Source organism: Mercenaria mercenaria, chromosome 5, assembly GCF_021730395.1.
Source record: "Mercenaria mercenaria strain notata chromosome 5, MADL_Memer_1, whole genome shotgun sequence".
NCBI lineage: Eukaryota > Metazoa > Mollusca > Bivalvia > Venerida > Veneridae > Mercenaria > Mercenaria mercenaria.
In genome coordinates, this window is record NC_069365.1 from 59,351,798 (window position 1) to 59,370,196 (window position 18,399).

General features: G+C 34.0%; 1 protein-coding gene across 1 annotated transcript in view; it reads right to left on the minus strand.

Moving 5' to 3' along the window:
• Window positions 1-18,399, minus strand: part of LOC128557337 (uncharacterized) — a 39,831-nt gene continuing 21,432 nt past the window's right edge. Inside the window, exons 7-17 of the mRNA XM_053544629.1 lie at window positions 15,626-15,757; window positions 15,239-15,397; window positions 13,484-13,642; window positions 10,275-10,433; window positions 8,112-8,201; window positions 7,869-7,976; window positions 4,071-4,337; window positions 3,331-3,538; window positions 2,533-2,610; window positions 2,233-2,328; window positions 1-975 (exon numbers count right to left, since the gene is read on the minus strand). Of these exons, the coding sequence (XP_053400604.1) occupies window positions 433-975; window positions 2,233-2,328; window positions 2,533-2,610; window positions 3,331-3,538; window positions 4,071-4,337; window positions 7,869-7,976; window positions 8,112-8,201; window positions 10,275-10,433; window positions 13,484-13,642; window positions 15,239-15,397; window positions 15,626-15,757 (1,999 nt within the window). The 3' untranslated portion in view covers window positions 1-432. The remainder of the gene's footprint in view (window positions 976-2,232; window positions 2,329-2,532; window positions 2,611-3,330; window positions 3,539-4,070; window positions 4,338-7,868; window positions 7,977-8,111; window positions 8,202-10,274; window positions 10,434-13,483; window positions 13,643-15,238; window positions 15,398-15,625; window positions 15,758-18,399) is intronic.

The window sequence follows — 18,399 nt, forward strand, 5'->3', positions numbered from 1 at the left end:
TAAAATAAAAAGATCTAATTCATTCTGCAATCCGTAATGAACTTGTGTAACTGCTGAAACGCATTCAATTTTATATTGTTACATATACGTTTGTACTTTGGAAACTAAATTTGATCAGATAAACTAATTGTTCAGATTTAGTTAAAAATAATATTTATTGCTTTTTATTCACATGCAATATTTACAAGCGAATGAAAGACTCAAAATTGCATGTACCTGTGCGAGCACGTGCGAAAGAGACAGTATGTGTGTGTTTGCGTGCGTGCGTGCGAGTGTGCGTGTGTGTTCTTTAGATATTCTAGCTCTGATTATGTCGTTCTACATCTGTATATATTTGGTTTCATACATTTTCAGGGTATTAATAAATGAACATATTTTAGATCAACACGTTGTCATCAATCGTTTCAAAATGTAATATTCTGTGTCAAAATTTTACAGTTTTGTTTCTTGTCCTTGTAAATAGTCCGCAGTGGCAGCTGTACTCTCAATTGTTTGTTTCTTTTCGTTTTCGGAATGGCTGTCGTCAGTTGCGATATATGTTCCCACGCCCTCGATGTGACCAGTTTTAACTATAGCAGAAACTGCGGTTAAAGGCTGATCTCCAGATACACGTAATGAAGATGAGTGCCTTCTAATTTCTGTGCCTTTTTTCTCTAGTTTACGAAGGGAACTAGTGAACTCCTTATCACATTGCACAACACCTTTACAAAGAAGTGCACCGCCCTTCTCCAAGAACACAGCCGGCCAAACAATATATTTTACAAACGGACCAGATTGTGTATACTCTTTATAAATGTTTTTATCGAAGGGTTCTTTTTTCTTTGAGCCTTTCAAATTCAAATAAACTGGTGGATCTTGTATAACCATCAACCAACACAACTCCAGACATCTTTGAAGATAAGATTTTAAAGCATCAGAATCAAACACCTTAGGCTCGAGTTTCGGTAAGTCTTTTTCAATCTCCATTCTGTATTCCTTAAATTTGAAAATTATCAGTTCTAAACGATTCGGAGTGACTGAAAAATTGTATAACAAAATGACTTACTGGAAACCCTAGTTACTACTTGAACCCAACCGACCTACCTGACTGAGTGTAAACTGTCTCACACTATTAAGAACGTTTTAAGATTTACATGCACATATTGTTTCAAAACGATTGCTTTGGTACAACAAAGTGCTAATATTGGTAATAAGTTTAAGAACAAAGGCGACTAAGGAGTGACCAACGAAACAAAGTAATGCAACGACTTTCATATAGGCTGACAAATACATTAACATTTAAATGGTCAAATGGCGCAAACTAGCGAAGAAGATATACTTTAATAAACTAAAATCTTTCATAGGTAAACAACACCTTCCTGTCTGAAAGGGTGCGATAGTTACGGGTACATTGCAACAACAATTATTTCGGAACAACCCTCATTGAAGAGAAAATTTAAAATGAAAAACGTTATTTTCGTTAATGATCATTTATTAATTTATAAATGCTAATAAAATGAAAACACGATAATGTGTAGAACCACAGAAATTAGAACGTACATCAAGTCAAGAAACTTACATGTTTTTTTTTGTACCAATAAAAACACACATATAGTCCTTATTAATTATATAATGTTGTCCCAGTTCGTTATATTTGATACTGCATTTAGGCATACATCATGAAAATTGTAAACATTAACATTTATTTTCTGGCGATTTTTTTAAATTTCTAATTGGACACTCGAATAACAAAGAATGTATAATGGTCTTATTACTACACTATTTATCATAGACTTATTTAGTTTCAATGTAAGTTCGTGTGCCTATTGTTCTATGGCACAAATAATAATGAAGCCATAGTTATTGCTATGTAGCATATTCAAAAGATACCAATAAATAAACCTTATGTATGAAAAAGGAATCAACGAATAAATGTGTCAGTTTTCACTTGATTGAGCGTAGTTCTGAAAACAGTCATTTGCGATGTACACCTAAGATAACTATGATAACTTATTTTAACTGTATACTTTGGATCTTTTATCTTTTTAACTTTGCACGTAACATTTTACTAAAACACTGTTTTCTGATAGCGCCTGCTATTCATAATCGCTAGACGACTGTTTGGCAGTAGTCAGTTGAAGTAATGATGAAACGTATATGAACTAATTTTACAACAAACCGTGTCAAGCAAATTAAATTTTTATAAAATAAAAATTAATGCTTTTAACATCTATTTCATTATGTGTATTTTACCTTTGAAAGTTCGTTACTAGGTTGAATGGCTCTTTTCCTATGATCTTTCAGCTGTTTTAGTACGTCATTTACTTGCTGATTTCGATTTGTCGAATTCTGTAAATAAATGTTTTATATGCTGCACTCAATCAACTGTTTATAAATTCATGAAAAACTCACCGTTACAAATTTGATTTTTGGAATCAGTGTAAAATTCAGTCTTTCTGTTAATCGAGACTCTATAAAACTTTAAACTAAGATGAAAACCGAGTGTAATGAAACAGATAAAGTAGACTAAGTGATTATATCAATTTGCATTACCCCGTGAAACTCATTTAGAAGACTGCGTAAAGTCTCTAGTTGTCGGTCAGCTGTTTTCCAAGAAACTTTGTACGCAGTCTGAAATAGGAAAATAGCCATTGCTAAAAACTTTCGTATTCCTCAAGCAGTGTTGAACGGTATAAAAGGGTCATAATGTATGTGTTTATAACATTGCTGTCACTTTTTTCTTATCTACATAAAACATGTCTATTTCCAGTTAAATCCTGTTTTCGATAATTATTTTACTTTATTGTATTTACCAAAGGTTTTAATAAAATAGTAGAACAAAATATTGAATCCATTCCACGTTTGTGATTACCTCTCACTAATATAGCTCTAACAGTGTAAGTCCTTGTGTTATATTGAAAGCAGTAATTTTCTACATAACATCTATGTTGACAGCTGCTTTATCTGTTTTTATCATATAATTAAAAGCCTTATGGAACTAAAGCAGCATATTACCATGTGGCTAGATATAATGTTGCTGTAATCATAGACGCGTTGATTTAAACTTTCACGAAATTTATCAATGCATTGTTAACTTACATAAAAATGAAAATATAAGGTAAAATGCGACTGTAAAATCAAAAACATTATCTAATAAGCTCTGGAAGTCCAAGTCTTTGTTTCTTTAAGATTTCGACCCCGGGTTGACTGGGTTTGTCTTATCAGAAGATTTTTGAAAGTTTCGATTTTATTTGCCATAGATTCAGTGTCATACATATATTTTTGTCATTCTGATTATTAACATATTTATAATAGGAAAAAAATATTGTGTACTATAGTAACATGACATACTGTAAGCATTGTCATCAAAGCATAGATCACTTGTGTGTCAGAGCTTTTATATACATCAAGAGTTTCCAGATATGAGAACGCATCAGTCCATTCATTGTCATACAACTCCGCGTATTTTTCTGCCAGTTTTGTTGGTCTGTTTAAATCGCTAAGATCTGCTATATTTGGATTGTTATCTGTGAGTCGCCTGCCTGCCATTTCACTCAGTCTAAAAGACAAAGTTTGAAAGAATTGAAAGAAGCTGTAGGTGACTTCTACTTATTAGAAGTAGAACCAATACGGTCTTTTACGTACGTTTCCTTTCTGATTCATATTGTTTAGATCTGTATTGATTTCTTCTTTCTTCCAAATTGTATGTATTGAAATGAAAGTAATTGGAGAATAAAGTAAAACAAATTGTCATAAAAGGCTATATTATTAAGATCTTATCCGCTGGTAATATCCATGTGTACCCTACACTGGAAGTGGAATGGTAAAGAGGACAATTAGACATACTTTTGACATACGTATCTATATTAAATATGGCAGGGAAGGTTTACACGTACTTAAATACGTAGATGCTGACATATACATTTTACACCATAACGTAGAGCTGTGCGATAAGGTAATAATATTTGTACATCAAGTTTAATTGCATGTCATATGAATGCAAGTGGTCTAGATGAAATTTATAGGCAAAGTGCTCATAAAATGTTACTTGTCATTTAGCCCCACACATCAAAATGAAATATGATTCTTACCTTAGAAGAAGTTGGTCTTTTTCCTCCTCCAGCTTTTTTATTTCTTGATCTTTTTTCGCAAGAGCAACGACTTTCTCTTTCCTTAATGTGTCAATTTTGTCCATAGTATCTGCCACTTCCTCATTAGCCTCTTTTTCTAACTTTTTAATTTCACTTTTCTTATTCTTGATTTCTTGTTGCATCCTCTTTTCAACAGCCGTCATTTCATTGACTTTTGATTTAAGTTCTGCCAACTCTTTTTCTTTTGTATCACCTTCTTTGATATTTCTGCGATGTAATCAGTAATTGTATCTTTTTTTAACATGTGTCTTTGTTAGTTTAATATAGATCAAGTGTACTTACGTCTATATGTACAATATAATATCTCTTAGAATTCATCCAAGGAAACAACTATATTTGTGTGCACAAAGATGGCAAGGTAGCATTCTGTCGTAGCATTGTCAATAGTTGCGATAACTGTGTATTTTACGACCAGTATTATTTTATTTTAAGTTTTAGCCATGGCGAGAATTAGATTTCTCTTTAAAAAAGCGTTATGAATTGTAAATTAACGGAATAAATGTTTAGAACTTTAAATTTGAACTGGAAAATTTCAGCCGCCAAGGACAAAAAATTCACATTCCAGAGGTCTGTAAGGCGTTATATTGGAGTTGGGGGAATAATAAACCGCAGTTTAGAACTTTACATTTAAGTGTGGGATATACTGGCATTACTATTTAAAATGCCGACACTATTTACGTCATAATCGGACAGCCATGTTTTCGTTTTTGTCTCTCTTTTACACTGTTTTAATTAGTCCAGTTTTCATATAAATAGTTAAAACGACATTATCGTCTTCTAATGGCGATTGCTTGTTTAGGGTCACAACGACACAGTTTAGAATGCGTCTTTTCCAGCTTGATGGTGGGGAAAAACCCTAGGCTTTGTTACAGGCATATGCAGGCACCCCGTAAGAACAATCGACCTTCTGCAAGCCACCGAAAGCGAGGTTTCAAATCTAAATCGGTGAGGGACAAGTGTTTCCAGGTAAGCGACCACTTGGCCACGGAGGCCTCTGCGTCTTTTCATTCTGGTACAGGAAATACAAAAAGCTGACTTATCGTAGTTTGTTGTGTTTAGTTGAAACAAGAGGACCATGATGGTCCTGAATCGCTCACCTCTTCCCACATGACCCAGTTTTGAGTATGACGTCGTTTTTTTTCTATTATTTGACATAGTGACCTAGTTTTTGAGCTCATGTGGCCCAGTTTTGAACTTGACCTAGATATTATCAAGATAAAAATTCTGACCAATTTTCATGAAGATCCATTGAAAAATATGGTCTCTAGAGAGGTCACAAGGTTTTTCTGTTATTTGACCTATTGACCTAGTTTTCGAAGGTACGTGACCCTGTTTTGAACTTTACCTAGATATCATCAAGGTGAACATTCTCAATAATTTTCATGAAGATCTCATGAAAAATATGGCCTCTAGAGAGGTCACAAGGTTTTTCTATTTTTATACCTAATGGCCTAGTTTTTGACCACACGTGACCCAGTTTTGAAACTGATCTAGATATCATCAAGTTGAACATTCAGATCAATTTTCATGAAGATCCATTGAAAAATATGGCCTCTAGACCTACTGACCTAGTTTTTGACCGAAGTTGACCCGGTTTCAAACTTGACCTAGATATCATCAAGATGAACATTCAGACCAACTTTCATACAGATCCCATGAAAAGTATGGCCTCTAGAGAGGTCACAAGGTTTTAATATTATTTGACCTACTGACCTAGTTTTTTAAGGCACGTGAACCAGTTTCGAACTTGACCTAGATATCATCAAGGTGAACATTCTGACCAATTTTCATGAAAATCCATTCAAGGGTATGGCCTCTAGAGAGGTCACAAGGTTTTTCTATTTCAAGACCTACTGACCTAGTTTTTGATCGCAGTTGAACCAGTTTCAAACTTGACCTATACATCATCAAGATAAACATTCAGACCGACTTTCATACAAATCCCATGAATAATATGGCCTCTAGAGAGGTCACAACGTTTTTTCATTATTTGATCTACTGACCTACTTTTTGATGGCACGTGACCCACTTTCCGATTTGACCTAGATATCATCAAGTTGAACATTCTGACCATTTTTTATGAAGATCCATTCATAAGTATGGCCTCTCGAGAGGTCACAAGGTTTTTCTATTTTTAGATCTACTGACCTAGTTTTTGACTGCACATGACCCTATTTCAAACTTGACCTAGATATCATCAAGATGAACATTCAGACCAACTTTCATACAGATCCCATACAAAATATGGCCTTTAGAGAGGTCACAAGGTTTTTCTATTATTTGACCTACTGACCTACTTTTTGATGGCACGTGACCAACTTTCGAATTTGATCTAGATATCATCAAGATGAACACTCAGACCAACTTTCAAACAGATCCCATGAAAAATATGGCCTCTAGAGAGGTCACAAGGTTTTTCTATTATTTGACCTACTGACCTAGTTTTTGATGGCACATAACCCACTTTCGAAACTGATCTAGATATCATCAAGATGAACATTCAGACCAACTTTCATACAGATTCCATGAAAAATATGGCCTCTAGAGAGGTCACAAGGTTTTTCTATTATTTAACCTATTGACCTAGTTTTTAAAGGCACGTGACCCACTTTCAAACCTGATCTAGATATCATCAAAGTGAACATTCTGACCAATTGTCATGATGATCTCATGAAATATATGGCCTCTAGAGAGGTCACAAGGTTTTTCTATTTTAAGACCTACTGACCTAGTTTTTAACCGCACGTGACCCAGTTTCAAACTTGACCTAGATATCATCAAGATGAACATTCAGACCAACTTTCATACAGATCCCATGAAAAATATGGCCTTTAGAGAGGTCACAAGGTTTTTCTATTATCTGACCTACTGACCTAGTTTTTAACCGCACTTGACTTAGTTTCAAACTTGACCTAGATATCATCAAGTTGAACATTCTGACAAATTTTCATGATGATTTTGTGAAATATATGGCCTCTAGAGAGGTCACAAGGTTTTTCTATTTTTAGACCTACTGACCTAGTTTTTGATGGCACGTGACCCAGTTTCGAACTTGACCCAGATATCATCAAGATAAACACTCTGACCAACTTTCATAAAGATCCCACAAAAAATGTGACCTCTAGAGTGGTCACAAGCAAAAGTTTATGGATGGACGGACGCACTGACGCACGGACGACGGACGACGGACACCGCGCGATCACAAAAGCTCACATTGTCACTTTGTGACAGGTGAGCTAAAAATGAGGAAACTCGTGCTAGAAAATGCGCATACTCATTGCATAAAGCTGTGCTAAATTATAAAAAAAACACACACAATTGAATGAGCAGATTTAAATATTAAAAGAAATGGCAGAATTCGCGAATGTCTTACACGAATTTAGGACGGAGGGTTTCGTGTACAGTTAAATATTTCTATATAAGTTGACAAATATGCGCCTATGATCGCGATTTATAAGCATATTCTGACATAAGTGTATATTTCATCATACAATGTATTAGCATATTAAGTAAATATCACTGTGATCACTACAATGATTGTAAGTTTCACATTTTAGTGATACCCTAAACCGACAGAATAAGTATCTACGTGAGAGACTGCTCGGCTTACTTGATCATAGGTTAAGCGGTTGATCAAACATCAAGATTAAAAATGTTGAATATAGTTTAAAACTTCCTTTGTTTTAACGCGATTGGTAATTTCCCATCATCGTATAATGCAAAAGGAAGTGCACTCACTGTTTGAGCCTTTTGATTTCGTTTTCTTTTGAAGCAATATCATCATGTAGCTTTTGTATTTCTTTGTCTCTGCTTTGAACATCTTGTGCAGTTTTTTCGCATTGTTCTCTGGAAATATAAAATTAACTTTTGGTTCAACTAAAGAGTACTTCAAATTTGTGCGAATGCCCAATCTGTATTGAAAAGACTTCTTAACCTGTACATTACTTTTATTTTTTGGACAAAATATGGGTATGCTCTTACCCCATTTGTTCATATTTCTTTTCATATTCTGTTCTCTGAGATGTTATCGGGGTATTTTCAACACTAACTGCTGGTCCTGCTTCTTCTTTCCTGTGATAAGAATATTCTACATGTTTGATTTCATGTATTAAATTACATTTCACGTCTACAAACTGTTGTCACGAGTGTAAGTGGTGTTGCACATTTGGATATCCTATCCTTGAGATATCTATGCACCTATTCGATTAAACCAAGCGTTTTAGTATTGTTTGCTTAATTATGCTCTATGTTCCTTATATATGTTATACATTTTGCATTTTGCATTTATATCCCATCAGGATCAAGGGCCAACTGGTCTGATTACTAAAGTACTTAGCAATATTGTACTAAGTTTTCCATATTAGAAAATGGTGAAAAAGGGTTTCCAGTAAATTAATGCGATTAAGTACTTTTTCCTTTCTAGTTTGAACATCTATGGGTTCATTTTAATATTAACTGACATATTGCTTTCATCTGCAATTTCTGCGAAACATCAAGTTGTACGCCCAACGTAAAGCGCGCATGTATGGTAACGCCAAAATATGGAAATACGAAAGGTAAAAATGAAGCATATGTAGTGAATGTTACAAACATGATTTATCGTTATATTTCAAACATCCACTGAATTCGTGAAACAGATCAGCTTTTTAAATTTTACGCGAGGCATTGAGAAAATTTAAGACAAAGAAAATTCTGTATTTAAGCATATAGCTTACGCAGTCCCTCGTAAGTATCCACCTCTATGAGGGTGTGGTAATTGCCTGATCTGCTGGTCCTGTAAATACTGCTGTATAATTATATTGCTTTTGTTTGTTGATTCAGTGTCATGAATAAAGCAGATGCCCCGTGAAGCAGTTTGTGGGCGACGTTAAAATTTTTTTTTCTAAATGATTTTGGAACCTTGTCCCTGTAAAACTTTCAAGTAATAGATTTGCTTTGCTGGGTGCACTGGGTATTTGCGTAACAGGGCCTTTGCAATTGAAGAAAATTGTGTAAAGAACATGTTTGCAACTATTGATTTTTATTGCGAAAACTGGTCGTGTTTGCTCTTTCCTTAGCCGCTGTTTGTTGTTTATCTGCCCTAAAGGTTAGAAATAAAATATCCATGTCTCATCCCCCAAGAGAAGTTCATTAAACCTCCTTTTATCAGTTTTTAAATAGATATTTAGATGTTGTTTTTTTTGCAACAGCTCACCCTTTGAGCTTTTTTTTCTAAGATATGGTACCCATCTTGCACACACCTTCGTTAATTTCGATCAGCATTTCATGAACACTTCCTGATGAAATGCCAACTGAAGAAGTGGGAACATGTATTATGGCTGCTACAGCAGCAATGTTATGAGAGTACGCTGATGTCATACGCCGTCCTACACCAGGTATATACTGGGCTCTAGATCCTCCCTTATTAAATACCCTTACACACCTTATTTTTACTTTTTTAGCCAGCATTTGTCTTAAGCTGCTGTAAAATGCACAATGGGGTAGGGGTCGATAATTTCAGATATCTATTTAAGTAGATCAGGTTTGGTACTGATATTTTTCTGATATAAATACCATTTCTTTTCCTTTCTATTTTGAATCATTCTTTTGTGTCATTAAAATAGTAAAATATGTTTAAAATCTTAACAACAGACTTTTATGTAGAATTATATTGTTTTTTAACTTGTAAAAAAGTGGCTGGGGTAATTATGTCGACGTGTAAAAATGAAAGAGATTTGTTAGTGACATTTATGTTTATATAATGCTAAATGTTTATATAATGATGATACCACCATGTATTTATAGTGACCTGTATGGCCTGAATGCCTATAACACTAAGTGGGATATTACATGTTTTATAAGATATCACCATTTGTTTTCAGTTTTACTTAATTTCAGAAATTCTCAAACAATGGGTGAAGAAATGCCCTATATTATATGAAATAAAACATGTGCGGTGACCTGTGCTTTTTATGCCTTTCATTTGTCTTAGAAAATAATGTTCTTCTAGCACACAGAGTACGAAAAAATTCTTAACTGTAGAAAAAAAATCCTACATTCTTAAGGAAACTGACAAAACATTAGTAATGAAAAGTGTTTAAGATATCTAAAAGCAGTACTGTCATCGTGAACAAAAGAACTGTACTGTAGGGAATATTTTTTTACCTATTATCTTGCTCAAGTTCTGTTACTTTCGATTTGTTTTCATGACTATCATTTTTTATTTTCACTTCAGTTGAGTGTTCTGCTGTACCGTCTCCAACAGATGTTCGAAAGGGTTGTGTGTCTCCGCCAGGCAAAACCGCCATTTTCTTATTGCTTCTCCTATGAAAGAGAATAGAGAAATTAGTCTGTCTTTGTTTTAAATTCTACATCACATCCTTGTGAAACATGATAAAAGGCGTACGTGGAAAATGTAGAGTTTTGCTATTTTATCATTCTAACATTTTTTTTATTTCTCAAAAGTGGGTTACAGCATTTAGCATATTATATATGAAATAGTCTTTAAGTAGGTGATTACAAAATGAGTTATTTTGTACAATTAGCATAATACAAACTTGTGTAAAGCCTTAATCATTACCATGCTAAATTTCCGTAATGAATTATTCTTTCAATTCGGACAGCAGCTTCGAGTGATTAAAAGACGTTTTCCAAAAAGATTCTGACTGAATGGCGAACAGTGCAGATCTTGCATTGATGTGCAGGCCGATCAAGACCTATACTGGTCGCAAAGGTAGAATTAATTGTGTCCAGCATAATAAGGCCATAGTTTAGTACTATTATTGTGCTAAATAATGGGAATTAACTCCTACAAGCATAATACGCTTATCATAACACAGTTGTTCATCTTCCTTATTTGTAATACCTATAGTCAATCTGACTAAAGTACTTGATCTTCTAAACGAAGATCTGAGAACGACCCATTCACATTTGTCTTCTGTATATTTTGGATTTCCAATATTGCTATTTTTATTTTCGCAAATCTATTTTTGTTTGAACCAATCAGATAACGTGTTCCAATGTCAAAGAGTAAGAAAAATTTATAGTTAATCCAGGGCTCGAACCTGGGACCTCTCGTTTACAGAGCAAGTGCTCTACCGACTGAGCTAATCAACTATCTGAAATTTTCGACATAAAAATTGTTGATATCAAAACCTAAGGCTTTATAAAGCTTGCAGAATGCTGTAAGGTAGCTTTTGATTGGCTAACTGAAGGGTTGTCAGAACGAGGCCATCAATAGCTCGTTGTCAGATCCTATGCGTAGCGTAATAGGAGATGTACTTTAGTCAGATTGTACCTATAGTAGTCGCAACTTGACCGCGATGGTTGACCTTCGGCTGATTATTCATATCGATTATTTCATTGTAGAAATAAAGGGTGGTTAGGGTAGCAATGTATATTTATATGGAATTAGTTTGTTTACAGAGCATTATCCAAGTATGTATACTTACATTTTATCAGTTAAAACTTTCCAATACACTAATTTATAATTTCACAAATTTATATTTCCACATTCACATGCAGCTCGTGTTTCACGTACACACATTTTCAATAATAGGTTGTGCCTCATTATGTATTATAATACAAAGGTCAACCATCGGGGTCAAGTTGCGCCTACTATACTTCTTATAACCTTAATAACAAGAGCTGTCTGATGACAGCGCGCTCGACTATTCGAAGAATTGATTGAAGAATGGGGTCAAAATATTTCCACGGATATTCAGACAAAAGGAATAAATAGATTAGACAAACAATGTTCCTGTATTACTTTGATTTCGATAAGTCTTGCACTAAATGGCAATATATGAGCCAATTTCAAAGTCCAAAAAGGGCCATAATTCAGTCAAAATAGTTATGTACTCTTGCCTACAGATGGAAATCATAATGATAAACAAGTGTTCAAAGTTTAAAAGCCATATGTTAAATAGTTTTGACAAAACATGGACTTGTATGAAAACAGAACCAATTTCAAAATCCAAAAAGGACCATAATTCAGCCAAAATAGATGACAGAGTTATGTTCTCTTTCCTACAGATAGAGACTATTATACTAAACAAGTGATAAAAGATTCAAAGCCATATGTCAAACACTTTACAAAAAATATGAACTGGTACGAAAAACTTAACAAAGATTTCTAAGTCAAAATGGGCCATAATTCAGCCAAAATCCTTGATGGAGTTATGTACTCTTGCCTATAACTGGACATGGTGATGGTAAACAGGAGTTGAAAGTTTCAAAGCTTTATCTCAAAAGACTTTGTCAAAATATGAACTGGTACGAAATATTAACCCAGATTTCTAAGTCAAAAAGGGCCATAATTCAGCCAAAATCCTTGATGGAGTTATGTACTCTTGCCTATAACTGGACATGGTGATGGTAAACAAGTACTGAAAGTTTCAAAGCTTTATCTCAAAAGACTTTGTCAAAATATGAACTGGTACGAAAAACTTAACCATGATTTCTAAGACGAAAGGGGCCATAATTCAGCCAAAATCCTTGATGGAGTTATGTACTCTTGCCTATAACTGGACATGGTGATGGTAAACAGGTGTTGAAAGTTTCAAAGCTTTATCTCAAAAGACTGTCAAAATATGAACTGGTACGAAATATTAACCCAGATTTCTAAGTCAAAAAGGGCCATAATTCAGCAAAAATCCTTGATGGAGTTATGTGCTCTTGCCTATAACTGGACATGGTGATGGTAAACAAATATTGAAAGTTTCAAAGCTTTATCTCAAAAGACTTTGTCAAAATATGAACTGGTACGAAAAACTTAACCATGATTTCTAAGTCAAAAGGGGCCATAATTCAGCCAAAATCCTTGACTGAGTTATGTGCTCTTGCCTATAACTGGCCATGATGATGGTAAACAAGTGTTGAAAGTTTCAAAGCTTTATCTCAAAAGACTTTGTCAAAATGTGGACTGGCACGAAAAACTTAACCCAAGGTGTGACGCCGACGCCGACGCCGACGCCGACGCCGACACCGACGCCGACGCCGACGCCGTGGTGAGTAGGATAGCTCTACTTATTCTTCGAATAGTCGAGCTAAAAACAAAAATAAAGATAGCAGATCGGCATGAAGAGCAATGCCAGAAAACTAGAAAAAAGGGGAAAGTAAAAGGGGCAATACATAGTGGGGTTTGGTGGTGCAGCACTGGGGAAATTCAAGCTTTTCATTGTTCAAAACGCAAATGGAAATGCTATTGAAACTTGAATATTTTAATGCTAAAAAAGAAAACTCAAACAACTTCAGTGTGAAATGGAGTGATTGTTTATCTCTGCTTTCACTAGACAACTAATCTCTTTTCTGTACAGTTTGTATCATTCTAACATTTATGCATTATTAACTATACTATAGGGAATAGTTTTTACCTATTATCTTGCTCATGTTCTGTTACTTTCGATTTGTTTTCATGACTACCATTTTTTATTTTCTCTTCAGTTGAGTGTTCTGCTGTACCGTCTCCGACATACGTTCGAAAGGGCTGTGTGTCTCCGCAAGGCAAAACCGCCATTTTCTTATTGCTTCTCCTATGAAAGAGAACAGAGAAATTAGTCTTTGTTTTAAATTCTACATCACATCCTTGTGAAACATGATAAAAGGCGTATGTGGAAAATGTAGAGTTTTGCTATTTTATCATTGTAACATTTATGCATTTGGGATTCTGAATAGTATCCGGGCATTCTGGAAACAGGACAGCGTAGCAATATGCAGAGTCATTTCTTACTTACTTCGTTTGTGTAAACTAAAGATATGTTTATAGCCTACACATTATCAAGTGGGATGCAGTTGGAACATGTACAATGGCTGCTACAGTAGTAATGTTATGAGAGTACGCTGATGTCTAAGCCGCCCTACACCAGGTATATACTGGGCTCTAGATCCTCCCTTATTAAATACCCTTACCCACCTGTTAAAAGTGGCTTTGCATCAGGAAGAATCGCCGTAAACAGTTTTAAATTCGTGCAAAAAACAACGTATCTTTATGTAGGACCTAATTACCTTCCTAAGCTACTGGAGCTTCCATGCTTACGATAAAATAACACCAGTGTAAACGAGTGTCGCATGTAAAAACGCTTGTATTCAGCTATAACAAAATCAATTGTATTGAACTTTCATATGTGCTGGCTATTGAAACATCCTAGAAATCCATGAAAGAAATTGTGCAAAAACCTGTAATTGTTTCTACTGGAGTGCGTTAGTCTTAAACTGTTCTGAATATCCCTTGTAGCCTTAATTCCAGTGTGACATTTTTGACAAAATTCAGATTTTAGTGTCAATAGGCATACCTCTATGACCTCTGCGTGGTGGTGAATTTGTGTCCTTATAGAACTGACAAAAACAGGCTAGTTCAACATGTCTGTAAGTATTGTAAAGTCATCGACACTCAAATCTTTAAACGATGCTTCCCAAAACAACCAAAAAGCTAGTTATGGCATTGTGAAAATAAGGTGACGTTAATTTGTCTGGTATACTAGCGTTTTCTTTCAGGATATCCGCCATTTTTAAAAAAATGTTTCTTTGAATATTTCTTTTTAACAAACTTTATGCCAAAAATAAATCATAAATCATCAAAATGTGGATAATAATGGATTATTTAACCAAACGGATTCTACTTGTTGCGGAAAAATCGCCCTTATTTTTAGTAGGGGTCGGTAATTTCAGACATCTATTTAAGTAGATCAGGTTTGGTACTGATATTTTTCTGATATAAATACCATTTCTTTTCTTTCTATTTTGAATCATTCTTGTGTGATATTAAAACAGTAAAATATATTTAAAATCTCAACAACAGACTTTTATGTAGAATTATATTGTTTTTTAGGCCTGATTGCCTATAACACTAAGTGGGATATTACGTGTTTTATAAGATATCACCATTTGTTTTCAATTTTACTAAATTTCAGAAATGCTTAAACAATGGGTGAAGAAATTCCCTATATTATATAAAATATAAAAACACGTGCGGTGACCTGTGCTTTTTCTGCTTTTGATTTGTCTTCTAGCACATAGAAAAAAAAGCCTACGTCCTTAAGGAAACCCACAAAATATTAGTGATGAAAAGTGTCTAAAAGCAGTACTGTCATCATGAACTAACGAACTATACTGTAGGGAATATTTTTTACCTATTATCTGGCTTATGTTCTGTTACTTTCGATTTGTTTTCTTGACTATCATTGTTTATTTTCACTCCAGTTGAGGGTTGTGCTGCACCGTCTCCGACAGATGTTCGAGAGGGTTGTGTGTCTCCGCCAGGCAAAACCGCCATTTTCTCATTGCTTCTCCTATGAAAGAGAATAGAGAAATAATTCTGTCTTTTTTTTTAAATTGTACATCACATCCTTGTGAAACATGATAAAAGGCGTATGTGGAAAATGTAAAGTTTTGCTATTTTATCATTCTAACATTGATGTATTTGGGATTCTGAATAGTATCCGAGTATTCTGAAAACAGGACAGCGTATGCAGAGTCATTTCTTACTTCATTTGTGTAAAGATATGTTTATAGCCTACACATTATCCGGTTGAGGTTCTTGAGGAGAGGGTGAATCATGTTGAGAGGTCCCATCATGTATATCATTTTGTTCCTGTTTATATTTCTTAGCCTTTGATTTACAGCATCCCATGTTTGTCTGTGTTGCAAATCATCCTAAATGTTAAAACATAAATATATGTTTTTATAATATATGTTTTTCATGATCGCATGTAAGAAAATCTTAATGTAGTAGAATACAAAACAACAACAACAGCAGCAACAACAACCCCCGCCCCCCCCCCCCAAAAAAAAAACAACAACAAAAAAACAAACCCATCCAAACAAACAAAAACAAAACGCCCGTTCTTCTCAAGTAAGGGGATTATCCTCTTAATTTTAAGCACGGAGGAATATTTTATACAAAATATTTAAACTCGTCATTTCGATAAACTTAATTTGAACTTATTTCTATCTTTTTGCCCTTTTCAATTATGTAACAATGCTGTGAGAATTTGACAGTTAGATCAATAATCAAAATCATGTTAAAATTTAGTGACCGTGTTTGAGACAGATATACACATTCATTGTTTCCAAAAGGACGAACAAGCATGCAAGAAAATTACGAAAAGTCAAAGTGATTTAAAAGAACTTTATTAAAGAATTTAAAAAGTATTATGGTAGCGACATGTAAGCATTCGCGTATCAGTATTAAATCATGGGCCAAATTACGTCATACAGAAAAATTAGAGATATGAAATAGAAATAATATTCAAAAACATTGTTTTGCAAAACGGGGAAAAAATAAAATGTGAATGAGGACTCAGAGGACCTAATATCAAATATGTCTTGTACCCACAAAGTCAGAGGGCTATGACAATAATAAATTATCATAATGTTTATAGCTGATCTATCATTTATTTATTATAAGTATTACTAGTCAAAAGTGTAGAGCAAAGTAAAGAACTTCTTAAGACATCTAGCAATTCATTTCATTCCATCTGTTGTGTACATCTTTTTATGTATATCTTTAAAAAAAAATATGTATGTATAATTATAAAGAAATTATAGTGAAACGAAAGCTTTTTAACTTCAGGTTATACATATTAAATTAATTTGTCATGCATAAATATTTTCTTATTATATCCCTCGCTTGAACGCGAGGTAAACTGAGCCGAATAATTGATTCGCTTAACTAGATTGCACTTAATCTTGCAAACTTAAAATTGTCTTGTATATATTTAAAATAAATATGAAACAAAAGGACAGTCACTGATAAAAACAAGAAGATGCAGAGCTGGGGTCAAGTCTTCCTCGGAAGCAGATTACAACACGTAAGACTCAATATGCTAGGTTGAATTGTAGGAAAAATAAAGAAAAATGGAGGCTTTTGAGAAGAAAAGGCACATCAAACATCCCAATAATAAAACTTTGAATACCCTATAAGAGTTATCTCCTGTGAATAAAACATTGCATCTGTCTATCACAGTTGCTAATCTAATAATTTGCTTTGTTATTTATATAACTGATTGTCCCAGTAAGCAGGGGATATATTATTGACAGGAAGAAATGACATTCCGTCGGTTATATCACCCCTTAGAGATACGATTTATGCCGAGCAGGTGAGACAACAACAACAACAACAACAGAAGCTCTTATAAATGGGATTTTACAACCATCTTTTCTATATACTAATTGAATATAGTTTCATTTTCTTTGTCAGCCACGTACAAAGGAAACCTTGTCAGAATCTGAAAATGTTATATATTTTACAACGTTTAGATATTAACAGTATTAATGTGCTTACCCTTTTCCTATAGAAATATACAGTTCTCCATTTGACAAAATACTGCTAAAAGATTCGATTACGCCATTTAAACCAGGAAGTAAATCAAATCTAGTTTTCTTAAAATTCTTGTTTTATCAGCGAAATATTAAGGCGTACAATGTTTGATAACCGTATACGCTCAACGACTCAACCTTGATACCTACAGTATGTACATAATATCTTTTTAAAACGAAAGTAAGGGGCACCTTAAAGGGGAAAATGGAACAAGGGGTAAAGTTTATATTATAGTGTACAGGAAGTAATGATTTAATCAAATGGTTAAAGATTATCGCTATACAATTGTAAGTCCTATGTCCATTGTCATTTTTCCTCGTATACATTTGTGTTGCGTAAAAGGTGCAAAAACGCTAGTTTATACATCCACAAAAAGTGACTGATAATTACATTAGCGATAAAAAGTTACAATATAAAACAATCAAACAAGATTATCACTAAATAATATGGTATATCAAATACCTTATCACGTACACTTCCCCTGTAGAACCGCTTATAAAGGATGACGTCATAGTCAGTACATTGAAAATTTAAAAACGTGTTTTTATTTATCAGAAATGATAAACTAAAAGTAAAAACATCAGTTTAATTGCCACTGCAAAACTCCCATACAACAAAATTAATGTTAAATATTCTTAAAAATCCTTTTATTTCTATTGGTCTTTTTGAGATTTCAACGCTTTGACAGTTAATTACTGACTAAGATACCATGAATTTTGAACGATTTCACGGTTTTTTTTTTATATCGATTTACATATCTTTGATATAATGGCACACGTTTTTTCTGAAACAGATCATCAATTATTTTGTAAATATTAATGTCAGAGCACACTTTAATCTTTTTATTTTTCCGTTGCTGGGACAGTAATATGTCAATATTTGGGGAGCCTCGGCTCTGCCCTCAGTTGACAATTGACTCATGTTGACAATATTTGCGTCCAATCCAAACCAATGATATATATATATGCTATA